A 27,803-nucleotide genomic window follows, 5' to 3' on the forward strand; every position below is an offset into this window, starting at 1 on the left:
AATTCCTCAGGTCCCCAGCAGGGGCGCTGGGTCGGCGTGTGTGTGAACACGCGTTCTCGGCTGCTTCGTCAGTCTTTCTCCACCGCTGGGGTGGTTGCCCGAGTTGGCACGCTGGTCACGCTGTCGGCGATGCCCGTGCTGGCAGGGATGATGGGTCCGGCTACGTCTCCATAGATGTGCGCGATGATCCCGTCGCCAGACACCGCTTGCAGCTCGTCCGCTGGTTGACGCGCGTCACCCCCATTGGCACCAGACACTTTTGATCCTTGTAGACTGTGGAACGACTTGGAGAGACAGCGCCTGTCGTCTCCCCCCCCCCCCCCCCCCCCCTTTTCAAGAGTCCTCTTCCAGTTGTCTGTACGACTCGTGCTACACAGAGGACACGCTTCAGATCAAGTTATATCGTTCCGTGTCAGTCTCTGATCCGATCCTCAACTAAACTTCGTCTGTGGGTTGCGATTCAAAGGGGCACTCTCACGAATAGTGGTTGCACCAGCTTTCCCTCGAGGGGTTGACTTTGATCGGAGCACAATTGGAACAATTGTCACTATGATCGCATGTGTTAGCTGTACACAGCGACCTCACCACCGGGAATAGTAATGCTCTTCCCCACATTTGTATTATAATCCTGCGAGCACCAACCTTGGCTGGCAGCCTCTCTTAATGACGCAAAACAACTCTCCGTGATGCGTGGCTTCTGCTGATGCAGAGCTCCCTATCAACTTGCCAGTCCCGAGAGCAATCCCTGGAGCCTGCCACTCGCAGTACTTCTTATTATTTAGTATGGCATTGTGAAAAGAAATGAATGCAGAGGTTACTCATCCAGTCCAATTATGTGATTGACGCAGTGTGGATTTCAGCGATACCACCAGGATGTGCATGGATGGAGCATTCAACGGTGATGTGCTTGATGGTTCGGACTTCTCCACAGTCGCAGTTGGGCAATTATTTGAGCAGTACTGATTTCGGTTCTTGCGTTCTTGCTTATATCTGAATTTTTTCACCTCAGGCTCTTTCTTCTTATGAAGGGGCAGCTGTTTTCCTTTTGAAGTCGCTTGGGCTGTTTGTTGTCCAGATGTCTTTATTACCGCCATGTTTCTGTTCATGTTTTGGGCAGCATACCCCACGCTCCCATCACGGGTTGTGTTACATTTTTTTGCATGAGACTTGCAGTCTCTCAAAAAGGGGTGCTGTGGCCTTTGAAGTAGTGACCTATTGTGCACGGGTGTGCTTGCTGTCGCCATGTATTCCGTTCTCTCATCACGGGTTGGAAGCAAAACATTTTTTATTTTACACCTCTTATAGCTTGGAACCGTATCACTTTCCGCAGTTTTGACTCTGCAAGTGACTCCAAGTACGTTTTGAGCAGCGTTCACTGCACTCACATCGCTGTTTGGAATTCTTGCGTGGTATTTGATATATTAGGGGGAGGCGCCCCGCTGCATACATAATTTACTGCTACCATGTGCTGTTAGCTACTGGAAGCCAAAGGCGGTCGGTGAGGCTCTGATCCCGTGGAATACATATTATCTTGGTCGTGTGTGCTTGACCCATTCGCATTGTATCACCTCTGAATGACTATAGGTCTAATACTATCATAATTACTTGGTTATATATACAACTTGCTCTTCGAGTGAGAATGTTTTCCTCTTTTTTATGGCAACAAATCAGGTGTTGAGATGTTAAAACACCAAACTGAAACCTTTAAGAATGAATCATGGTCTGCATTAACCACAATACTTGGGGTCAGAATGCAAACAAAAAACACTGATAATATATGCATTGTCTTTGAAATTGATTGGTCCACACCAGAGACAGCTTTCTTTCGAGCCTAGTATCAAACCATTTTAGACAAGAGGACGCCAAAAGGCGTGCTCTTCGAGTGTTTGTGATGAGATATGATACGAAACTCCGAGTTGTTGAGGCGAATAAGCAAGCACCATATACATGTTAATATTATTATAACATAGTGAAAGCTTGGGAGCATATTGGCTCTGGCTCCTAGTTAGAAATCTACCCAACCCACAGATCCGCCAATACTGGTCGCTCTTACTCTGCAGGTTGAACTTAGGAATGGAGTGTTCAACTTCACGTTCTTTTCATTAAAGGCCTGTGACAAAGGTGAATCTATTGGAACCTCATTGTCTCAAGCTTACACATCTACAGGGTCTCCATTTGACTTTGTATTGTCTAAGAAGTCCACCCACACCTCCACTTCCACAAACTGCTGGGAGTTGCCTCGCTCTGCCTCACAGTCAGAATTCTCCTCCTGCTTCACGTTGCCTCCATTGATGTGAAGGTCTGCTTTTGGAGTTGAATGTTCATCTTCACATTTTACCATCAATTCTTCGCTCTTCATTAAATCTTCACATTTTACCTTCACTTCTTCACTCTTCACTGTCGCCTCTTCAAATTTCACCTTTAAACATTTCATAATGTCCAGGCCGGAATTCACTTCTGGTTCTTTTTTCAGGAGGGATGGGCTCATTGCAGCACTTTGACTTTCACAAGTCGATTTCAGACTACACTCCTTGGGGATCTTCTGATGCCTGTGTGTTCTCTGGTGTCGATGAAGAACTGATGACTGTGCAAATGCCTTCTCACACACACTGCACTTGAAGGGTTTCTCTCCTGTGTGTGTTCTCTGGTGGATCTGAAGACCTGATGACCATGCAAATGCCTTCTCACAGACAGTGCACTTGAAGGGTTTCTCTCCTGTGTGCATTCTCTGGTGTTTTTAAGATGTGATGAATCTGCAAAGTGCTTCTCGCACAGAGTGCACCTGAAGAGTTTCTCTCCTGTGTGTGTTCCTTGGTGTATTTTAAGAAATGATTCATCTGAAAATGCCTTCCCACAAACACTGCACTTGAAGGGTTTCTCTCCTGTGTGTGTTCTCTTGTGCCTTTGAAGATATGATGACCGTGTGAACGCCTTTGCGCACACAGTGCACTTGAAGGGTTTCTCTCCTGTGTGTGTTCTCTGGTGCCGTTTAAAATTAAATGAACCTGAAAATACGGTCCCACACAAACTGGACTTGAAACGTATCTCTCCCGTGTGTGTTCTCTGGTGGATCTGAAAACCTGATGCCCATGCAAATGCCTTTTCACAGACAGTGCACTTGAAGGGTTTCTCTCCTGTGTGTGTTCTCTGGTGGATCTGAAGACCTGTTGACCATGCAAATGCCTTCTCACAGACAGTGCACTTGAAGGGTTTCTCTCCTGTGTGCGTTCTCTGGTGTTTTTTTAAGATGTGATGAATCTGCAAAGGGCTTCCCGCACAAAGTGCACCTGAAGGGTTTCTCTCCTTTGTGTGTTCTTTGGTGTTTTTCAAGATCTGATGACTTTGCAAATGCTTTATCGCACAAAAGGCACCTGAAGGGTTTCTCTCCCATGTGTGTTCTCTGGTGCCGTTCATGAGGAGATGAACCTGAAAATACCTTCCCACGCAAACTGGACTTGCAACGTTTCTCTCCCATGTGTGTTCTCTGGTGGATCTGAAGACCTGATGACCATGCAAATGCCTTCTCACAGACAGTGCACTTGAAGGGTTTCTCTCCTGTGTGTGTTCTCTGGTGGATCTGAAGACCTGATGACCATGCAAATGCTTTCTCACAGACAGTGCACTTGAAGGGTTTCTCTCCTGTGTGTGTTCTCTGGTGGATCTGAAGATCTGATGACCATGCAAATGCCTTCTCACAGACAGTGCACTTAAAGGGTTTCTCTCCTGTGTGCATTCTCCTGTGTTTTTTAAGATGTGATGAATCTGCAAAGGGCTTCCCGCACAGAGTGCACCTGAAAGGTTTCTCTCCTGTGTGCGTTCTCTGGTGTTTTTTAAGATGTGATGAATCTGAAAAGGGCTTCCCGCACAGAGTGCACGTGAAGGGTTTCTCTCCTGTGTGTCTTATCTGGTGCCTTTTAAAACAAAATGAATTTGAAAATGTCTTCTCACACAAACTGCACTTAAAATGTTTCTCTCCCGTGTGTGCTCTCTGGTGGATCTGAAGACCTGATGACCATGCAAATGCCTTCTCACAGACAGTGCACTTGAAGGGTTTATCTCCTGTGTTTTTTCTGGTGCCTCTGAAGATTTGCTGATTGTGCAAATGCCTTCTCACACACAGTGCACTTGAAATGTTTCTCTCCTGTGTGTGTTCTATGGTGTGTTTTAAGATTCAATGACTGTGCAAATGCCTTCTCACACACACTGCACTTGAAGGGTTTCTCTCCTGTGTGTGTTCTCTGGTGGATCTGAAGAACTGATGACTCTGCAAATGCCTTCTCACAGACAGTGCACTTGAAAGGTTTCTCTCCCGTGTGTGTTCTCTGGTGTATTTTATGGGCGAATGAATCTGAAAATTCCTTCCCACACACACTACAACTGAAGGGTTTCTTCTCTCCCGTATGTGTTCTCTGGTGTTTTTTAAGAACAGATGAATATGAAAATGCCGTCCCACACACACTACACCTGAAGGGTTTCTCTCCCGTGTGTGTTCTCTGGTGTTTTTTAAGAACATATGGATCTGAAAATGCCTTCCCACACACACTACACCTGAAGGGTTTATCTCCTGTGTGTGTTCTCTGGTGTGTTTTAAGATTTGATGACACTGTAAATGCCTTCTCACACACAGTGCACTTGAAGGGTTTCTCTCCTGTGTGCGTTTTCTGGTGTTTTTTTAAGATATCTTGACACTGCAAATGCCTTCTCACACACAGTGCACTTGAAGGGTTTCTCTCCTGTGTGAGTTTTCTGGTGCTGTGTCAAATTTCCAGCACGATCTGTGCTGTATGCACACTGGTCGCATTGTTGCCTTTTTCTACCGAGCTGCGCCGAGTGCCTCTGCTCCATCAGACCAATTCTGCTGAGGAAGTGTCGGAAGAAGCGTCAGCTGCAGACAGAAAAAATATCCACACCATCTACGTCAGTATCGAGGCACAGAGGAATAAATAAATATATACATAGTCACACATAACTTACATGTCTATATTTATTCATATATTAAAGATATTCCCCAATCCATCACACGGGCTGTTAAGGCACACAATGAGAGGGCAAATGGTTATAAATATGCCTGGAGGCCCTAGTATCTTCAAAATAAATATTAACCCAAAACACCAAGCACAAAATTTCGGCTGCCTGGCGACAAAAGCAATATTTATAAAAGCACAATTCAGTTAACATAGCAACGGCTGTTGAAAATAATACTATTTGTATTCTGCAGAAATGCATAAATTAACGTCCAATCACAACTTAGAGGTGTGAAGCCAGGCTGATTTGCTTGAATGCTTGGATGAACAGATCTAACTTTAGCAGCATATATGCTGTGTTAATTTCCTGACTGATTCCATTCTTACAAAAAGTTCCAGAGGAAAACAAAAATAAGCTATTGTTTTGATTTAACCTCCGTGTTCAATAGTTAATATACTTTACTGTAAATACAAACTTGACACTGTCACACACTGGCATTATAAAAAGGTGGTGGTGTCCAGAACCATGCCTGGCCACCTTGATGTTCTCAGTATTAATGCTTCCTCACTTCACCATGTAATTAATTTAAGATCAATCAACATAGCAGAGGACCATAATAAGTCCAGCTTTCACTTATCAATTGTGTTTGCTGTCGGCGATAATCAAACTAATTGTTGAATTCATAATGCAGTGAAATAACTGCGCCACAGCTCCCCACAAAGACAAACTCTTAAATCCACATACATTTCACATGGATCATCATCTCTTACCTATACAATTATAATTTGTCTGTTTTTCTGTCCGTCTGTCTGTATACGAAACTTGTAGCAGATTTGACTCGCGAACCGTGGAGTTGACGTTTAAAAAAAGTACCCGGGTACCATGTGATAAGCCCCGTGGTGAGCCAGCGCTAATCGCATTTTGCATCCGTCAACTTTAAAGAAGTTAAATTAACAATTTAGTATAAGAATAGGTTTTCCCATTTTTTTCTGGCAACAAAACTGGTGTTAAGATGTTAAAACACCAAACTTAAACCTTTTTCAAGGAATCATTTCTGCATAAACACTATGTATATTTGTGGTCAAAATGCAAAAAAAACATGCTCTGATAGTATATGCATTGTCATAATAATAGGGTTGTTCCCCTTTTTTTCTGGAAACAAAACCAAAACCTTTTTACAATGAGTCATGTCTGCATTAACCACAATACTTGCAGTCAAAATGCAACAAAAAAACTCTGATAATATATGCATTGTCCGTGAAACTGATTGGTCCACACCAGAGACAGCTTTCTTTAGAGCCTCATCTCAATTGGTGCGAGACCAGATGACGCCAAAAGGCGTACAGCTCAAAGGCAATACACTATCAAAGTAATGAGGGCTCAGGGTAAACATCTACATCATTAGACCTCCTTTACCAGTGTAGGGGTGTTAGAGAGAGAGCCCGTTATGCATGGCAGCCTATGGTAAACAAACACAGTAGGCGGGGCTACATGTGTGCACGAGCAGGTGCCCTCTGCGACGTCCGCGCCAGACACCCTGGGGGGTCGATTCGGTCATTATGATCCCCCGGGGCCCCACCCCTCAGGGAGGGGTTGGGTATAAAAGGGGAATGTATCGAGGGGCTCGGGAGTGTTGTGTTAGCTAAGAAGAGGAGACGGAAGACGTCCTAGATAGAGCCCTGGTCTCCCCCTGGCACGCCGTCCTTATCAGGACCGCGCAGGCTCGAGCCAGTGGCGTGGTACCAGAGCCAGAGCCAGTGCTGGTCTGGACTCTGGGTACCGGGCCCGACTGACCAGTGTCGGGCCAAGATAGCCTCCCCTAGCCCATTAGAGGAGGACTCAGAGGCAGGCTAGGGTTAGCCTAGAGGTGTGTCCTCAGATAGACGGGTGAGGGGGCCGATACCCCCTCAGTGTGTATGTCACAACGTGTGGTGTTAAATAAACAAGTGTGCCTCCAACTCCGGTGTGAACGAGTCATAAGCGTTACTACATCTGGCGTCAGAAGTGAAACAAAGTACGAACATGGATACACGCCGGACGACTCGAGTCGGGGTACCAGAGGCAGAAGACACCACTGCAGTCGGAGGGCCCGAGACGGCTGAAGATGCCATCGACCAGCCGGGGCTGGGCGCATCCACGCCACAGCAGCTGGAGGAAGGGGAGCCGTCGATGGAGGGGCTGAGGGAGGCGCACGCGAAGCTGACCGAGCTGCTGTACGCCGCAGCCGCCATGCTCGACACCATCACGCAGCTGGGGGCTGCGGGACCGCCACGGGGCAACGGCAGCCGACGATCACAGCGCCTTCCCGCCATTTCCACGGAGCAACATTTTGAAACTCCCGCCATCGCCGCAGCTGCTGCTGAGGGCGTGGCCGCTCTAAGCATCGCGTCCAACGGCGGGAGTACAGTACCTGCCGCGTCACCACCAACGGGCGGAACGTCACCACGGGTGCGACCGGCGATGCCATCGCTGGTTCGTGCCGACGCTGACTTGAGTGAGGCGGACGAGGGAGTGCGTTCTTCCTCTGCAGCCGCTGCCTTACATCAGCGGCTACCTCCACTCAAGGAATTTGTGGGCGAGGATGGCGACTGGGGCGGCTTCCAGCGGCGCTTCCTCGTTTACCAGGAGATGGCACAGTGGACAGACGCCGAGGCTCTCCGCGCGCTGCCAGCACTTCTCGACAGCGACGCCCTCGCCACTCTAACATCGGCTTCGAAGGAGAGGCGCTCCACGCTGCGGAAGGCGATGCAGGTGCTGTCGGCGGTATATGGTCCACCATCGGACTGTCGCCAACTCTTTTACGATCGCCAGCGAGGGACGAAGGAGTCGCCCCTGGCGTACCGCACAAGCCTCCTGGCACTGGCGAAGGAGGCCTTTCCACGAATGGATGACGAGGGTGTCGACGCCATGGTGACAGAGAAGATACTTTTGCTGGCGGACGACTTAGACATCGTCATTGTCGCACAGGACGATGCAGAGATGTGCTCCCTCCAAGCGGCCCGTCTTCTCCACGCAAACCTGTCCTCTCAACGACGGAAGGCCAGCAAGGCGGCGAGCGGGCGTGCCGTCGCTGCAGCCACCCTCCCGGCGGAAGAGGTTTGCGCCATCGACCATCAACGGCAGCATGGAGCGGGAGTACGGGAGGACCGGGCCGGTTCAAGCCGTCTACAACATCCATCGTCGTCACCAGCGCTTCCACGCTGTTACAACTGCGGCATCCGGGGCCACGTCGCCTCGGGGTGCCGCTCTCCTGGGCAGCGCAGGACGACACCTCAACGGGACGCTGGCCCTCGTCACAAGCTCCACCATCATAATCCGGCGAGTCGCGGCACCCCTCATGCTTGGCCCACGCACACGCCCGTCACACACTCAAACACCGCAGCGAAGGGGGGGCCAATATCGCGTACCATGGCACCAACACGCACCGCTCTGGGTACTCAGATTGAACCCAGCCAGTGGTCCGTGTTGGCCCATCGGGTTGTAGCCGCGTCGTCAGGGTCGTCGGCCGTTGTGGGCCACATCGATGGGGTCGAGGTGCGCATCCTGGTCGATACAGGAGCATCGGCGACCATTATTTCGGAGTTGATTTATAACATTCTCCCTGCCCAAAGCCGTCCTTTGATGCCTGTTAACGTGCCATTCTTTGCTGCTAACGGGGGTTCACTTGGCATCATCGGACAAATTCGTGCCCAAATTTGTGTCGGGGATATTAAATTGTCTGGGCCGATTTTTGTTTCCTCCTCGCTGGCGGTTCCGTGCCTGCTGGGGACGGACTTCCTGGCCAAAATGCCGATTAGGATATTAATCGACCAGGGATGCATTGAGCTCCCATCGGGCCGACGCATGGCGTTTCTGCCATCCCCCGCTACGAGCCGGACGGCGTTCGCGACGGTGCCGGCGTTCGTAGATAGAACGGTGCGCGTTCCTCCGGGGGCGCAAATGTTGATTCCCTTGAAACTTCGGCGGCCCTTCGCTAAGGGCATTGGGGCTCAAGGGGTTCTGTTGGGACCGTCTAGGGCCGGGGTCAGTGGACCTGATTTACTCCCGGCCCAGACCATAGTGAGAGGGGAAGGAGAACCCTTCATCGCGGTCCTCAATGTGGGCTCGCAGACGGTGGTGGTCCCACAGGGGACCGTGCTTGCTCACGCAACGCCGGTGCCCTGTGAGGAACCCGTCGCGAGTCATGTCGGCGCTGTCCCTGCACCGCGACCACATTCGGACAGCGATGAAGGGTGGCTCGAGGCGCTTTGTGCGGGATCGACGGACCTGTCAAATTTAGAGCGTCAACGTCTTAAGACACTACTAAGGGAATTTTCCGACGTTTTCAGTCGGGATAAATACGATTTGGGCTGCACTAATCTGCTGCGTCACCATATTGATACGGGTGACAGCGCGCCAATACGCCAGAATCCTTTTCGGTTGAGTCCCGCCGAAAAGGACCATGTCAAATCGGCTGTTGATGACATGCTAGCCGCCGACATCATTTCTCCCTCCAACAGCCCTTGGGGAGCGCCGATCGTCCTGGTTAAGAAGCAGGACGGTTCGTTGCGGTTTTGCGTTGACTTTCGGCGCCTTAACAAAATTACGGTTGCCGACGCATACCCGCTCCCACGGATGGACGAATCGCTTGACGCCTTGGCGGGAGCGCGATTCTTCTCCACATTGGACTTACTTTCGGGATTCTGGCAGCTTCCTCTGGACGATGATTCAAAGCCTAAAACTGCTTTCCGTACTCCGCACGGCCTGTTTCAATTCAACCGGTTGCCGATGGGCTTACACTCAGCGCCGGCAACTTTCCAGCGGTTGATGGAATTGGTTTTGGCTGGATTGCAATGGGAGTCGTGCCTGATTTATTTGGATGACGTTATTGTCTTTGGCAAAACTTTTGATGAACATCTCCAGAGGTTGCGGGCGGTTTTCCTAAAGATGCGGGCTGCTAATTTGAAATTTAAGCCCCAAAAATGCCATTTGTTACGCGAGTCGGTGCGTTATTTGGGGCACATCGTGGGACGCTCAGGTATTTCTACCGATCCCGCCAAAACGCAGTGTGTAAGCTCCTGGCCGACTCCCACCTCAGTGGGAGAGGTTAGGAGTTTTATTGGGTTTGCGTCGTATTATAGACGCTTCGTCGCTAATTTTGCGACTATAGCAAAACCCCTACACGCTTTAACATCAAAAGGGGTTCGGTTCTGCTGGGGTCAGGAGGAGGAAGCTGCTTTTTGCTCCCTTCGGGACGCTTTGGTAAACGCTCCTCCCCTGATTTACCCTGATTTTTCAAAACCATTCTTGCTCGACACCGATGCGAGCAACACGGGTATTGGGGGCGTGCTCTCCCAGGTGGTTGACGGCGTGGAACGTGTGGTTGCGTACGGCAGTCGGGTGTTGTCTCCAGCGGAGCAACGATATTGTGTCACCCGTAGGGAACTGTTGGCAATTGTCCATTTCATCCAACAGTATCGCCCATATCTGTACGGTCGGCATTTCACCGTCCGCACAGATCATGCGGCACTGCAGTACGCCCTGAGGGTTCAACAGCCATCGGGACAATTGTCCCGATGGTTGGAGGTCCTCCAGGATTACGATTTCCAAACCACATACCGTAAGGGCGTTCGCCACACCAACGCGGACGCTCTGTCGCGCTTGCCAACCACCTCCGAGTGTGCATGCCTCCTGGGGTCTGGACGTTGCAGACCTCCAGGGGACACATCGGTTCCTGTCTTGGCGGCCGCCAACGACGACGATACAGTAGTTACTAATTCGATCGAACAACAGGGCAAAGATTCCCTGTTGGGGTTGCCCGTCATTGACTGGGGGCGCCTCCAGATGGAGGATGTGTCCCTCCTCGGGTGGCGACGTCGCGTTGGCGGTGCGGCGGGGGGAAAAAGAGGTGGTTCCGACGCATGGGAAATGTGCCAAGGCCTGCTGATGCATTGGGACGGGAAGTCGCGTCGACATCGGCTGGTGGTCCCTACTGGGTTGCGGGGCAGGGTGGTATGGGCCGCTCATGAGCGCCTCCTACACCTGGGGACCCAAAAGACTCTCGCCTTGCTGCAACTTGATTTTTATTGGCCTGGCATGACGAGGGATGTTGGGGATTTGTTGGGATCATGCCCTCGATGTGCACAACGCAAACCGCCGGCACGGGAGTCTAACCCGCCCTTGCAATCGATCAAAGTGTCCAGGATAAACGAGCTGGTCGCTCTGGACATTTTGGGACCATTCCCCGCCACCCCCAGGGGGAATAGATATTTGTTGACTGGTGTCGAGTATTTTACACGCTGGCCTATGGCCTGGCCTCTGGCCAACCAGTCGGCAGCAGCCATCGTGGAGGCCTTTGTTCAGGGTTATGTCCTGGACAAAGGTGCTCCGGAGAGGCTGCTGACCGACCAGGGCAGAAATTTTTCCGGTAAACTACTCAGACAAGTCTGTGATCTCCTGGGCACAAAGAAAATTCGCACCTCCCCATATCACCCACAAACTGACGGGATGGTCGAACGGTTGCATCGCACCATCACGTCCATGTTATCACAACAAGTTTCGGACTCGCAAACGGATTGGGACCTACAAATTCAGGGGGTCTTGGCGGCGTACCGGATGGCACCCCATGCAGCTACGGGGTTTTCTCCCTTTTACCTCATGTACGGCCGAGAACCAGACCCGCCTGTTCGTGCCCAGTTGCAGATCCCCGTGCCGCAGGGAAAAACTAATCTGGCTGACCACGTTAAATTTAATCTGGACAAATTGACCGAGGCACGGGATGCTGCAATGCAAAACTCTGACCTCCGTCAGAAGGCGAATGAGCGCCTCAGATTGAGTCGAGCGCACATGCTGCAGTGGAAGCCGGGGGACAAGGCATGGCTGCACTGCCCCCAGGTGCCACTGGCAACCTCCTCTAAACTGGTGCGGCCGTGGCGGGGCCCTGTGGAAGTGGTGGAGGTGTTACGACCGCAGTGCGTGCGCATCAAGTGGGGGAAGCGGCGATGGTTCGTGCACCCCTCTAGGTTAAAACCCTTCTCTGCGGTACACAATCACACTTCACACGCGCGTGGCCAAGCATGTGGGGGGTCGGCCGACTCGCTGGGTCCGTCTCCGTCGCTCTCACCTAATGCCTTGCCGGCTGTGCCACCTTCAGGTGCATCAGGAGTGACGGGCTCACGCCCAATCACCCCTCCTGCGGATACCGAGGGTCACGCGGAGTCGGATGAATGCTCACCCCAAGACGGACAATTGCCACCTGATGGTCCGCCACACGCGGTTACCCCGTGTGAGGGGCCCGCTGCAAGGACGCGCGCTAAAATGCGCAAACTGTTGTGAGGCCGGAAAATGTGTACATAGCTGTTGTGTTCATTGGATGTTGTGTGGGTGGTGTGTTCCCCACTCCTCGGATGTACATATGTTGGCTTCACCGTGTGTTGTGTGTGCGTGGTGGGTTCCCTGCTGATTGTATATAGGCTGTTTTTTTTACGGAATTCGTATTTATTCGGGGGGGGTGCGACGGGTTGTTTTCTCATCTTGCTGTTGCGTTCTTGTTCTGGTTCCTGTTATTGTTCAAAAATAGTGAGGCACACGCGCGGTCAGGGGGTGAAGGCACCTTTATTGTCAAATTTTTGTATGTTGGCAGCCGGGACGGCTGCATGCTATGCGGGGGGGAGTGATGTAGGGGTGTTAGAGAGAGAGCCCGTTATGCATGGCAGCCTATGGTAAACAAACACAGTAGGCGGGGCTACATGTGTGCACGAGCAGGTGCCCTCTGCGACGTCCGCGCCAGACACCCTGGGGGGTCGATTCGGTCATTATGATCCCCCGGGGCCCCACCCCTCAGGGAGGGGTTGGGTATAAAAGGGGAATGTATCGAGGGGCTCGGGAGTGTTGTGTTAGCTAAGAAGAGGAGACGGAAGACGTCCTAGATAGAGCCCTGGTCTCCCCCTGGCACGCCGTCCTTATCAGGACCGCGCAGGCTCGAGCCAGTGGCGTGGTACCAGAGCCAGAGCCAGTGCTGGTCTGGACTCTGGGTACCGGGCCCGACTGACCAGTGTCGGGCCAAGATAGCCTCCCCTAGCCCATTAGAGGAGGACTCAAAGGCAGGCTAGGGTTAGCCTAGAGGTGTGTCCTCAGATAGACGGGTGAGGGGGCCGATACCCCCTCAGTGTGTATGTCACAACGTGTGGTGTTAAATAAACAAGTGTGCCTCCAACTCCGGTGTGAACGAGTCATAAGCGTTACTACACCAGTACCAAACTATAATAGGTTTGATAATTGTTTATTTTACCCTTCTATCTGGCAACAAAACTGACACCTTTTTACAAGGAGTCATGTTTGCATAGACCACAATACCTGCAGTCATAATGCAAACAAAAAACAAAACTCTGATAATGTGCACTGTCCTTGAAGTTGATTGGTCCACACCCGAGACAGCTTTCCTTAGAGCCTAGTCTCACATGGGTTGGACCAGATGACGCCAAAAGGCGCACAACTCAAAGACAATGCACTATCAGAGTATGAGAGCTCGGGTGAAGCATTTACACCATTGGAACCTCATTTGCCAGTAAAAATATAATTAATTCTAGATTTGAAGCTTTCGTGACTGCAAGGATTCATATTCTTAGGTTTTTTCGGTAAAGTCACGTAGGTAAAACATCAAAATTAATGAAAATAAAATAAAATAAAACAAAAATCACGACGTTTCGGAGGCAACACAAGTCTCCGTCATCAGGTGGGACCGTCACAAGCCGAATTAGCTGCATCAAGTGAGGCAATGATTCAAGATGTAATCCCTTATAAGCAAGTTGAAGGGGGGAGGAGAGGGGGGGGGAGCTCATCAGAATGTGGTAGCCAATGAATGGAACGTATCGGGAGGGAGGGGGGGCGGGGCTCAAAGACAGCTCAAAGATAGCACTCCGTGCTGTCTTTGAGTCCCGCACCCCCTCCCTCCTGATACGTTCCATTCATTGGCTACCACATTCTGATGAGCTCCCCCCCCTCTCCTCCCCCCTTCAACTTGCTTATAAGGGATTACATCTTGAATCATTGCCTCACTTGATGCAGCTAATTCGGCTGTGACGGTCCCACCTGATGACGGAGACTTGTGTTGCCTCCGAAACGTCGTGATTTTTTTTTTTTTTTTATTTTCATTAATTTTGATGTTTTACCTACGTGACTTTACCGAAAAAACCTAAGAATATAAAACAATATAATTGTTTTTTTACCCTTCTATCTGGCAACAATGGTATGGTAGGTTTGTTCCCCTTTTTTTCTGGCAGCAAAACTGAAACCTTTTTACAAGGATTCATGTCTGCATTAACCACAATACTTGCAGTCAAAATGCAAAAAAAAAAAACCACACTGATAATATATGCATTGTCCTTGAAACTGATTGGTCTACACCAGAGACAGCTTTCTTTCGAGCCTAGTCTCAAACAGTGATAGACCAGAGGACGCCAAAAGGCGGAGGTCCCATGATATAACAATTTAGTACTATTAATTATTATATTACTATGCTGAGCGAGCGCCAAAGCACATATCTGCGCATACACGAGACCGGGGCCCCTGCATGGGACTAGGCCTTATCACAGCACTATTAAGTACTATATTCTTGGTTCTTTCGGTAAAGTCACATAGATAGAAAAATCTTAATAAAAAAAGTTAATTAAAATCGAAATAGTAAAAATAATAAAAAAAACACTAATATAGATAGGCCTGGTTCTTAATCGGAGTTAAGTGTACTGGCAGTCTATAATGTAGACTATGTTTAGGGCGAGCCTAGCTCTAATCTCAGAGAGAATAAGATTGCTCCGATTTTAACTTGATAAATTAGACAAGACTCTCTTACAATCACACTTTGCATTAACAGATCAAATGTCCACATCTGATTGGGACCATGTAGATAACATGACAGTTTCTTCAGCTACTTCAATGTCAACTAAACGTAAAGTTAACTTGATTGCTAAATTCAACCTCATGTCAAAAAAGAAGCCCAAGCCACATGTTAAAAAGTCAGATGTTAACAAGATTTTTATCAATCAGAGTAACAGCCCAATTTCCGACAGACTAAAATCGGTACTAGCTAAAGGGTTGAATTTCGCAAGTCTCCCCTAAACACATCCCAGTGTGTCATATCATTGCCCAGGTCGACATAGCCCTCAAAGGTTTGGGACACATCCCAGCAGACGTTGCAAGATTTGAAATCGCTGCTATCCTCAAAAACGCTAAGAAACCCGTTAGCAACATCAGCAAGGACGAGCGTTTTGAACTCGCTCAATTAAAAAAGAGAGATGGCATTGTCATCCTCTCAGCCGACAAAGGCAATGCCACTGTCATCCTGGATAAAACCACTTACAACAACAAAATTCAGGACCTTCTTAATGATGGCAGCTATACCAAAATCAATAAAGATCCCACCAACTGCCTAGCCACGAAAACCAACATCATCACTAATTCGACTTCTCTAATCGAACCGACCACGCAGCTCTCTCTAAAACCTTCGGCTGCGAGACCACCCAGATTTTATGGCCTTACAAAAATCCACAAAGTAGGTACCCTGCTCCGTCCTATCGTCTTCACCATTAACTCACCCACCTACAAACTGGCCCGATTTCTGTCTGAGACCCTGCTTGCTTTCACGGGCAAGAATACCTCAGCTGTACTTAATTCAGCTCACTTGGTTTCTCTAATCAAAGACATCTCACTGTCTCCCGATGATTTGCTTGTCAGTTTCAAAGTAGACTCCCTGTTCACCAAGGTACCTGTACCTGACACCATTGCAATCATTGAAGACTTGGTCCAACAGTGACTGAATCCAGATGTACCAACTTTGGAAAGGAACTGCCTTACCAACACTTACTTCACCTGGAATGGTACATTCTACAAACAAAATGAGGGTACCTCAATGGGTTCTACCTTACTACTACAGACAGGACACACTGCTTTAGAATTAGTATAGCGACTACTACAGCCAGTACACGCTGCTAAAAAGTATAGTAGCTATACAGTGAGGGAAAAAAGTATTTGATCCCCTGCTGATTTTGTACGTTTGCCCACTGTCAAAGAAATGATCAGTCTATAATTTTAATGGTAGGTTTATTTGAACAGTGAGAGACAGAATAACAACCAAAAAATCCAGAAAAACGCATGTCAAAAATGTTATAAATTGACTAGCGGTAAGTACCCGGCGTTGCTCGGGCGAAAAAGGAAGATACACACATGGACTTACACACATACATTGACCCACACACATAGAAACACATCAACTTAGACGCACACACACACATATATGGTTAAATCCACGAAAGGATCGTTAGCAGGCCTGCCTAAATGTTTCTAACTGGCGAAGATGTTCCATTAGGGGGGTGCATGTTTCGCAAGCGTAGAGAAGGGAGGGAATTACCGTGGCCGAGAAGACCTGGAGCTTCATGCGGAGCGAAAGACCAGGTAGCTTCCACACAGCATTACGCAACTGATGAAAAGATAATGCCGCTCCACTGATTTGGAGTGAGACCTCTGCTGTTAAACCGGAGCCGGTCATGAGCACACTGGGCAGGTATTGGAATCTCGGCAATCTCTCCACAACTGCCGCATCACCAATTGTGAGTTGTGGGGGTGGATTGTTCGATGGTACAAAATACGCAGGCAGGTGCTTAGTTTTGGTGGGGCTAATGGTAAGGCCCCACCTCTTAGTGGCATGCTCCAGGTTCAGCCGCAGTGAGCAGCAATCACCAGAGCATCGGCATACATAACATGGTTGAGCAATAGGGAGGCATCCCTTGACTGCACCCGGGCATCGATCAACCTCCCATTGCATCTGTACCATATGGTAATTCCTCGGGAACAGCCATTGAAGTCTTCACGAACTACGTGGTAAAAAGATATGTTAAATAATGTGGAGCCAGAGGACATTCCTGTCACACCCCAAGGTGTAGAGGGAATGGCTCTGACTGACGGCTACGTAGTTTGACGAGGGGCCGCTCACCAACATGAAGGTCCTTAAGGATCGTGAGCAAAATTTGAGGGACTCCGAAAGCATGAAGAACCCAGAGGCCAGGCCTACTGATGGTATCATAGGCCTTGAGCAGGTCAATAAAGCACATACATTCACTCACATACACACATGGACCTACAGACACGCAAAGAAATGGACTTACACTGAATGACATGGAGCCATGCACACAAAGCGACTAACACAGACGGCCATGGACTGACACACAGACATATCGACTCACACACACAAAGACATGGACTTACACACACACACATATGGACTCACACACGCATAGACATGCACTTTAGATACACACACATGGAGTTACAAACACATATATCGACGTACACACATACAGTGACTCACACACATCGACTCACACACAGACATACGTGGACTCACAAACACATTGATGTAAACACACATGTACTTCCACACACATATCGACTAAGACACACACACACACACATGGACTTACACACACTTACATAGACTGACACACACATTTCCCTACACACCCATAGACATATGGACTGTGACACACAGACATCTACTTTAGATACACACACATGGATTAACACACACACACATCGACTGACACACAGACACACAAACGCACATTGACTTACACACTCAGATGGAGCCAAGCACACACATCGACTCACACACACACATTGACTTACACACACAATCGAGTGAAACACACACGTATGGACTTACACACACGTGGACTAAAACACACACAGCGACAGATACGCACACAAATGGACTGACACACACACACAAACAATTGTACGTACACACACACACGGGGCGTTGTCCGTTTGAAAAAGACAGACACACACATGAACTTACACACAGACATGGACCCACACACGTAGAAACCCATCGACTTACACGCACACAAACACAAATGGACTCACACACACAGACATCGACTTTAGGCACACGCATGTAGATTCTGCACACGAACATTATAATAGTAATAGAGAATTAAGCAACTTATTAGTTTAATAATAGTAAAGAATGAAGCCGAGTTGTTATGTGTACACAAACATTATCATTGTAATATTTGTAAATGTATTTGTTTAATAATAGAAAGCAATAAACCTGAGTTCTTAGCGAAAGATTGAATAAAATAGTACTTTACATTGGCGTAGTAACGCCTCGTCCCGTGCAGAGCCCGCGGCCTCGCCAGATTGGCAAGCCAGAGGAGGTGAGATATTGCCAGGCTGCGGGCTGGGCCACTACCCTCGCCCCCCCCCCCCACCATCCCCCCGCCCTCGCCAGAATAATACTATGTAACCGCTTTAATAACATTAAATTAATATCTAAGGACTTTATATCAGTAACTGCACGCATTGGGGTGGCGGGGGGAAGAGGACATCACACTGTGAAGAGAAATCGGCAGCGTGATGTGTATATCTATTCCTTGTTAAACGCGTAAAATAAAATGTCCCCGTGAGCTCGAGTGAACGCGCACCACTTGACAGGGTCCCCCCCCCCCCCACGCAATTAGCGTCACTTGGTACGGTCGATGTGGCGCAATAAGTAAATAATGAATCATAGAAACGGCACAAATGTGTTAATTAAACTACTTTAAAGTTTACGGATTGGAAAACGAAATAGCCTATTCCCACCGCGGGGCTTAGGGCATGCCGCCTGTCAAATTTTTTTCTACGTTCAGCCCACCATCCGAGAGCCAAATCCCCCGCAAGCGCGAGCACGCGAAGACTTTTATATATAAGAAAGAAAAGATGAACTTAGGAAGGAGCCACTCAGACTCTTCTATGTTAAGCAACTTTAATATCTAAAAACACTCTTAATATGTGAACACACTTATGATCGGAATTGTCAACACCGTACTCCTGAAGATGTCCTACTCATTAATCTGTACCATTAACCCTCAATGGTTACGTTTGTTAAAATTGAGTAACAGAACAATCGGCTAACTCCTCCGAGTAGAGCAACCATACACAGCGATAGGAAAAATCCGTAAAAATTCACAATACTCATATGAAACGTGCTAAAGAAACATGTGCCCAACGGCAAAAGTAGACATCAATGAATTCATTGGTAAGATTATGTCATTAACGAAACGTCCTGAAACAATAGTGAGTGCTCGTGTGCCTGTTTGGCTAACAGATGCTTATAAATTGGCGAATGGGACATTAATGAATTCGCAGGCAAGATTCTGTGATCAAAAGAAAAATCTCAACACAATAGTATTCCTGTGTGTATGTTCGTAACATAGATGCTTATAAATGTTTAGTGTGTCATCAATGAATTGATAAAGTTATGCAATTAATGATAACATATGGCTAAAATACTTCTAAATGACCGTATTCATGTAACTCAAGGGACAGAACAATGCTTTTCACCTTCTTGGTTCTTTCGGTAAAGTCACGTAGAAGGGAATAAAATAATAAAAATAAAACATAATAAAATGAAATAATTCTCACGACGTTTCGGCTACAACGCAAGCAGCCGTCTTCAGGTGAAGAATGAGACACTACCAAGCTAGGAGCTTATATATAAACTGGGTTGGAGGTGGAAGAGCGCCTTAACAAAAAGAATGTGCATATGAAGAGGAATTTAGCATATTCATGGGAAATGCGTAGGAGGTGGGCGGGGGGGGGTTTCAAAGTCATATTATGCCCATGCATTATGCAGGATCAGCAGCACCAAGGGGGGGTGCAGGGAGTAGCATTAACAAAGGAAAGGAATGTTAATGATATGTAGCTGCAGTTACTAAACAACCACGTAGAAAACTAAAGTATAAACTACATAAAAAAAAACTAAAGTATAAGCTGCATAGCACCATCAGTATACTTACTATACTCTACAATAAGCTGAGTTACTAACAGCAAGTAATACATTACAATTCTACGTCGTAAAAATTATATAATATGCTTCCATCTAAACTTTATTCTCTTACATCACACGAGCATATACCGTACTATATACTGCCATAGATAAACCCAACGTTAAATTATATACTGTATTGCTATAAACCACCCTATACCTTATACATTTCAGCATAACACTATGTATTATTCTACCCACCCTAATGTGTATCGAAATGGTTTATTACGTCCTTCCAATGATTGCTAAGCCAGAATCCATCTTCTCGGTTAAAATTGTCTCTGTGTTTGTATATGTGGATCGCCTCATGAACGAATCTCTCATGATAGCCAGATGGCTTGCAGAGAACCTCTGTCTTGGAGAAGTCAATGTCATGTGAGCCCACTGAGTTGTAACAGTGATCTGCCACGGCTGAGGTGTTTGTCCTACCGTGTTTCAGGTCAGCTTTATGTTCACGGATGCGGTCCGAGACATGTCGTTTGGTTTCCCCAATGTAACTGCTACCACAGAGGCAACTTAGTTTGTAGACACCAGGGTACTCTATGTCTGGAACCACATCTTTTACAGACGGTACCAGATCACGGATTTTATGTACTGTGTTGAATCGGACCTGGATCTTGTGTTTAATCAGGATTTTGGAGATCTTTTTTGTGACCCCAGCAATGTAGGGTAAGGTGATGGTCTTGAAAGGCTCCTCAACAGGATCCTTCTTGATGGCTGGAGTGATGGCTTTGCGGATTGTGTAGTCGGAGTAACCATTAGCCTTAAGAGCTTGGCGTACGTGTTTCAGTTCACTGGAAATGTGTTCATGGTCGGAGATGCATTGGGCTCTATGATATAGAGTCTTGATGAGGGAATTCTTCTGGGATGGATGGTGGTGGGAATCCGGTTTTAGATAAGCATCCGTATGGGTGGCTTTCCTATAGACAGAGTGGCTCATTGAACCATCAGGTCTCCTTTTGATTAGGACATCCAAAAAGGGTAGCTTGCCATCATTTTCGACTTCCATGGTGAATCTGATGGCTGGGTGTATGGAATTGATGTGGTCGAGAAATTGGTCTAGAGCAGGCCGGCCATGTGGCCAGATGACAAAAGTGTCGTCTACGTACCTCTTCCATAAGGTCGGGCGTAGAGTGGCAGTCTTTTATTATGTTTAATTTTTATTATTTTATTACTTCCCTTCTACGTGACTTTACCGAAAGAACCAAGAAGATGAACCCCTGCAGTCACGAAAGCTTTAAATCGAAATGCTTTTCACATTCAACTAAGAGTTAACACACCACAAATATGTTTTTTGGAAGAATCTTATTAGTACCAATATGCGCGGATGTGTGTGGGTGTGTTGTCTTCTTGCTAACTGTTGAGTTAGCGACTTCCGAAGTGCTGCGTTCCTTGTACCGAAAATTCCTCAGGTCCGCAGCAGGGGCGCTGGGTCGGCGTGTGTGTGAACACGGCGTTCTCGGCTGCTTCGTCAGTCTTTCTCCACCGCTGGGGTGGTTGCCCGAGTTGGCACGCTGGTCACGCTGTCGGCGGTGCCCGTGCTGGCAGGGATGATGGGTCCGGCTACGTCTCCATAGGTGTGCGCGATGATCCCGTCGCCAGACACCGCTTGCAGCTCGTCCGCTGGTTGACGCGCGTCACCCCCATTGGCACCAGACACTTTTGATCCTTGTAGACTGTGGAACGACTTGGAGAGACAGCGCCTGTCGTCTCCCCCCACCCCCCCCCCCACTTTTCAAGAGTCCTCTTCCAGTTGTCTGTACGACTCGTGATACACAGAGGACACGCTTCAGATCAAGTTATATCGTTCCGTGTCAGTCTCTGATCCGATCCTCAACTAAACTTCGTCTGTGGGTTGCGATTCAAAGGGGCACTCTCACGAATAGTGGTTGCACCAGCTTTCCCTCGAAGGGTTGACTTTGATCGGAGCACAATTGGAACGATTGTCACTATGATCGCATGTGTTGGCTGTACACAGCGACCTCACCACCGGGAATAGTAATGCTACGGCACTCTTCCCCACATTTGTATTATAATCCTGCGAGCACCAACCTTGGCTGGCAGCCTCTCTCAATGACGCAAAAAAACTCTCCGTGATGCGTGGCTTCTGCTGATGCAGAGCTCCCTATCAACTTGCCAGTCCCGAGAGCAATCCCTGGAGCCTGCCACTCGCAGTACTTCTTATTCTTTAGTATGGCATTGTGAAAAGAAATTAATGCAGAGGTTACTCATCCAGTCCAATTATGTGATTGACGCAGTGTGGATTTCAGCGATACCACCAGGATGTGCATGGATGGAGCATTCAACGGTGATGTGCTTGATGGTTCGGACTTCTCCACAGTCGCAGTTGGGCAATTATTTGAGCAGTACTGATTTCGGTTCTTGCATTCTTGCTTATATCTGAATTTTTTCACCTCAGGCTCTTTCTTCTTATGAAGGGGCAGCTGTTTTCCTTTTGAAGTCGCTTAGGCTGTTTCTTGTCCAGATGTCTTTATTACCGCCATGTTTCTGTTCATGTTTTGGGCAGCATACCCCACGCTCCCATCACGGGTTGTGTTACATTTTTTTGCATGAGACTTGCAGTCTCTCAAAAAGGGGTGCTGTGGCCTTTGAAGTAGTGACCTATTGTGCACGGGTGTGCTTGCTGTCGCCATGTATTCCGTTCTCTCATCACGGGTTGGAAGCAAAACATTTTTTATTTTACACCTCTTATAGCTTGGAACCGTATCACTTTCCGCAGTTTTGACTCTGCAAGTGACTCCAAGTACGTTTTGAGCAGCGTTCACTGCACTCACATCGCTGTTTGGAATTCTTGCGTGGTATTTGATATATTAGGGGGAGGCGCCCCGCTGCATACATAATTTACTGCTACCATGTGCTGTTAGCTACTGGAAGCCAAAGGCGGTCGGTGAGGCTCTGATCCCGTGGAATACATATTATCTTGGTCGTGTGTGCTTGACCCATTCGCATTGTATCACGTCTGAATGACTATAGGTCTAATACTTTCATAATTACTTGGTTATATATACAACTTGCTCTTCGAGTGAGAATGTTTTCCTCTTTTTTATGGCAACAAATCAGGTGTTGAGATGTTAAAACACCAAACTGAAACCTTTAACAATGAATCATGGTCTGCATTAACCACAATACTTGGGGTCAGAATGCAAACAAAAAACACTGATAATATATGCATTGTCTTTGAAATTGATTGGTCCACACCAGAGACAGCTTTCTTTCGAGCCTAGAATCAAACCATTTTAGACAAGAGGACGCCAAAAGGCGTGCTCTTCGAGTGTTTGTGATGAGATATGATACGAAACTCCGAGTTGTTGAGGCGAATAAGCAAGCACCATATACATGTTAATATTATTATAACATAGTGAAAGCTTGGGAGCATATTGGCGCTGGCTCCTAGTTAGAGATCTACCCAACCCACAGATCCGCCAATACTGGCCGCTCTTACTCTGCAGGTTGAACTTAGGAATGGAGTGTTCAACTTCACGTTCTTTTCATTAAAGGCCTGTGACAAAGGTGAATCTATTGGAACCTCATTGTCTCAAGCTTACACATCTACAGGGTCTCCATTTGACTTTGTATTGTCTAAGAAGTCCACCCACACCTCCACTTCCACAAACTGCTGGGAGTTGCCTCGCTCTGCCTCACAGTCAGAATTCTCCTCCTGCTTCACGTTGCCTCCATTGATGTGAAGGTCTGATTTTGGAGTTGAATGTTCATCTTCACATTTTACCATCACTTCTTCGCTCTTCATCACATCTTCACATTTTACCTTCACTTCTTTGCTCTTCACTGTCGCCTCTTCAAATTTCACCTTTAAACATTTCATAATGTCCAGGCCGGAATTCACTTCTGGTTCTTTTTTCAGGAGGGATGGGCTCATTGGAGCACTTTGACTTTCACAAGTCGATTTCAGACTACACTCCTTGGGGATCTTCTGATGCCTGTGTGTTCTCTGGTGTCGATGAAGAACTGATGACTGTGCAAATGCCTTCTCACACACACTGCACTTGAAGGGTTTCTCTCCTGTGTGTGTTCTCTGGTGGATCTGAAGACCTGATGACCATGCAAATGCCTTCTCACAGACAGTGCACTTGAAGGGTTTCTCTCCTGTGTGCGTTCTCTGGTGTTTTTTAAGATGTGATGAATCTGCAAAGTGCTTCCCGCACAGAGTGCACCTGAAGAGTTTCTCTCCTGTGTGTGTTCCTTGGTGTATTTTAAGAAATGATTTATCTGAAAATGCCTTCCCACACACACTGCACTTGAAGGGTTTCTCTCCTGTGTGTGTTCTCTGGTGCCTTTGAAGATATGATGACCGTGTGAACGCCTTTCCGCACACACTGCACTTGAAGGGTTTCTCTCCTGTGTGTGTTCTCTGGTGCCTTTGAAGATATGATGACCGTGTGAACGCCTTTCCGCACACAGTGCACTTGAAGGGTTTCTCTCCTGTGTGTGTTCTCTGGTGCCGTTTAAGATTAAATGAACCTGAAAATACGGTCCCACACAAACTGGACTTGAAACGTATCTCTCCCGTGTGTGTTCTCTGGTGGATCTGAAAACCTGATGCCCATGCAAATGCCTTTTCACAGACAGTGCACTTGAAGGGTTTCTCTCCTGTGTGTGTTCTCTGGCAGATCTGAAGACCTGTTGACCATGCAAATGCCTTCTCACAGACAGTGCACTTGAAGGGTTTCTCTCCTGTGTGTGTTCTCTGGTGGATCTGAAGATCTGATGACCATGCAAATGCCTTCTCACACACAGTGCACTTAAAGGGTTTCTCTCCTGTGTGCGTTCTCTGGTGTTTTTTAAGATGTGATGAATCTGCAAAGGGCTTCCCACACAAAGTGCACCTGAAGGGTTTCTCTCCTTTGTGTGTTCTTTGGTGTTTTTCAAGATCTGATGACTTTGCAAATGCTTTATCGCACAAAAGGCACCTGAAGGGTTTCTCTCCCATGTGTGTTCTCTGGTGCAGTTCATGAGGAGATGAACCTGAAAATACCTTCCCACGCAAACTGGACTTGCAACGTTTCTCTCCCGTGTGTGTTCTCTGGTGGATCTGAAGACCTGATGACCATGCAAATGCCTTCTCACAGACAGTGCACTTGAAGGGTTTCTCTCCTGTGTGTGTTCTCTGGTGGATCTGAAGACCTGATGACCATGCAAATGCTTTCTCACAGACAGTGCACTTGAAGGGTTTCTCTCCTGTGTGCATTCTCCTGTTTTTTAAGATGTGATGAATCTGCAAAGGGCTTCCCGCACAGAGTGCACCTGAAAGGTTTCTCTCCTGTGTGCGTTCTCTGGTGTTTTTTAAGATGTGATGAATCTGAAAAGGGCTTCCCGCACAGAGTGCACGTGAAGGGTTTCTCTCCTGTGTGTCTTATCTGGTGCCTTTTAAAACAAAATGAACTTGAAAATGTCTTCTCACACAAACTGCACTTAAAATGTTTCTCTCCCGTGTGTGCTCTCTGGTGGATCTGAAGACCTGATGACCATGCAAATGCCTTCTCACAGACAGTGCACTTGAAGGGTTTATCTCCTGTGTGTTTTTTCTGGTGCCTCTGAAGATTTGATGATTGTGCAAATGCCTTCTCACACACAGTGCACTTGAAATGTTTCTCTCCTGTGTGTGTTCTATGGTGTGTTTTAAGATTCGATGACTGCGCAAATGCCTTCTCACACACACTGCACTTGAAGGGTTTCTCTCCTGTGTGTGTTCTCTGGTGGATCTGAAGAACTGATGACTCTGCAAATGCCTTCTCACAGACAGTGCACTTGAAAGGTTTCTCTCCCATGTGTGTTCTCTGGTGTATTTTAAGGGCGAATGAATCTGAAAATTCCTTCCCACACACACTACAACTGAAGGGTTTCTTCTCTCCCGTATGTGTTCTCTGGTGTTTTTTAAGAACAGATGAATATGAAAATGCCGTCCCACACACACTACACCTGAAGGGTTTCTCTCCCGTGTGTGTTCTCTGGTGTTTTTTAAGAACATATGGATCTGAAAATGCCTTCCCACACACACTACACCTGAAGGGTTTATCTCCTGTGTGTGTTCTCTGGTGTGTTTTAAGATTTGATGACACTGTAAATGCCTTCTCACACACAGTGCACTTGAAGGGTTTCTCTCCTGTGTGCGTTTCTGGTGTTTTTTAAGATATCTTGACACTGCAAATGCCTTCTCACACACAGTACACTTGAAGGGTTTCTCTCCTGTGTGAGTTTTCTGGTGCTGTGTCAAATTTCCAGCACGATCTGTGCTGTATGCACACTGGTCGCATTGTTGCCTTTTTCTACCGAGCTGCGCCGAGTGCCTCTGCTCCATCAGACCAATTCTGCTGAGGAAGCGTCGGAAGAAGCGTCAGCTGCAGACAGAAAAAATATCCACACCATCTACATCAGTATCGAGGCACATAGGAATAAATATATATACATAGTCACACATACCTTACATGTCTATATTTATTCATATATTAAAGATATTCCCCAATCCATCACACGGGCTGTTAAGGCACACAATGAGAGGGCAAATGGTTATAAATATGCCTGGAGGCCCTAGTATCTTCAAAATAAATATTAACCCAAAACACCAAGCACAAAATTTCGGCTGCCTGGCGACAAAAGCAATATTTATAAAAGCACAATTCAGTTAACATAGCAACGGCTGTTGAAAATAATACTATTTGTATTCTGCAGAAATGCATAAATTAACGTCCAATCACAACTTAGAGGTGTGAAGCCAGGCTGATTTGCTTGAATGCTTGGATGAACAGATCTAACTTCAGCAGCATATATGCTGTGTTAATTTCCTGACTGATTCCATTCTTACAAAAAGTTCCAGAGGAAAACAAAAATAAGCTATTGTTTTGATTTAACCTCCGTGTTCAATAGTTAATATACTTTACTGCAAATACAAACTTGACACTGTCACACACTGGCATTATAAAAAGGTGGGTGTCCAGAACCATGCCTGGCCACCTTGATCTTCTCAGAATTAATGCTTCCTCACTTCACCATGTAATTAATTTAAGATCAATCAACATAGCAGAGGACCATAATAAGTCCAGCTTTCACTTATCAATTGTTTGCTGTCGGCAATAATCAAACTAATTGTTGAATTCATAATGCAGTGAAATAACTGCGCCACAGCTCCCCACAAAGACAAACTCTTAAATCCACATACATTTCACATGGATCATCATCTCTTACCTATACAATTATTTTTTGTCTGTTTTTCTGTCCGTCTGTCTGTATACGAAACTTGTAGCAGATTTGACTCGCGAACCGTGGAGTTGACGTTTAAAAAAAGTACCCGGGTACCATGTGATAAGCCCCGTGGTGAGCCAGTGCTAATCGCATTTTGCATCCGTCAACTTTAAAGAAGTTAAATTAACAATTTAGTATAAGAATAGGTTTTCCCATTTTTTTCTGGCAACAAAACTGGTGTTAAGATGTTAAAACACCAAACTTAAACCTTTTTCAAGGAATCATTTCTGCATAAACACTATATATATTTGTGGTCAAAATGCAAAAAAAACATGCTCTGATAGTATATGCATTGTCATAATAATAGGGTTGTTCCACTTTTTCTCTGGAAACAAAACCAAAACCTTTTTACAAGGAGTCATGTCTGCATTAACCACAATACTTGCAGTCAAAATGCAACAAAAAAACTCTGATAATATATGCATTGTCCGTGAAACTGATTGGTCCACACCAGAGACAGCTTTATTTAGAGCCTCATCTCAATTGGTGCTAGACCAGATGACGCCAAAAGGCGTACAGCTCAAAGGCAATACACTATCAAAGTAATGAGGGCTCAGGGTAAACATCTACATCATTAGACCTCCTTTACCAGTACCAAAATATAATAGGTTTGATAATTGTTTATTTTACCCTTCTATCTGGCAACAAAACTGACACCTTTTTACAAGGAGTCATGTTTGCATAGACCACAATACCTGCAGTCATAATGCAAACAAAAAAC

General features: G+C 47.0%; 1 protein-coding gene across 1 annotated transcript in view; it reads right to left on the reverse strand.

The window, feature by feature from the left end:
• Position 1: 1 nt before the first annotated feature.
• LOC144738222 (uncharacterized) overlaps positions 2-27,803 on the reverse strand; it is a 32,429-nt gene continuing 4,627 nt past the window's right edge. The window contains 8 exon segments of the mRNA XM_078621220.1: positions 2-2,739; positions 2,742-3,246; positions 3,248-4,067; positions 4,069-4,688; positions 21,306-21,427; positions 21,942-21,990; positions 23,385-25,050; positions 25,052-25,958. Of these exon segments, the coding sequence (XP_078477346.1) occupies positions 2,153-2,739; positions 2,742-3,246; positions 3,248-4,067; positions 4,069-4,688; positions 21,306-21,427; positions 21,942-21,990; positions 23,385-25,050; positions 25,052-25,958 (5,276 nt within the window). The 3' untranslated portion in view covers positions 2-2,152.

Source organism: Lampetra planeri, chromosome 78 (genome assembly GCF_965212315.1).
Source record: "Lampetra planeri chromosome 78, kcLamPlan1.2.h2, whole genome shotgun sequence".
Lineage (NCBI taxonomy): Eukaryota > Metazoa > Chordata > Hyperoartia > Petromyzontiformes > Petromyzontidae > Lampetra > Lampetra planeri.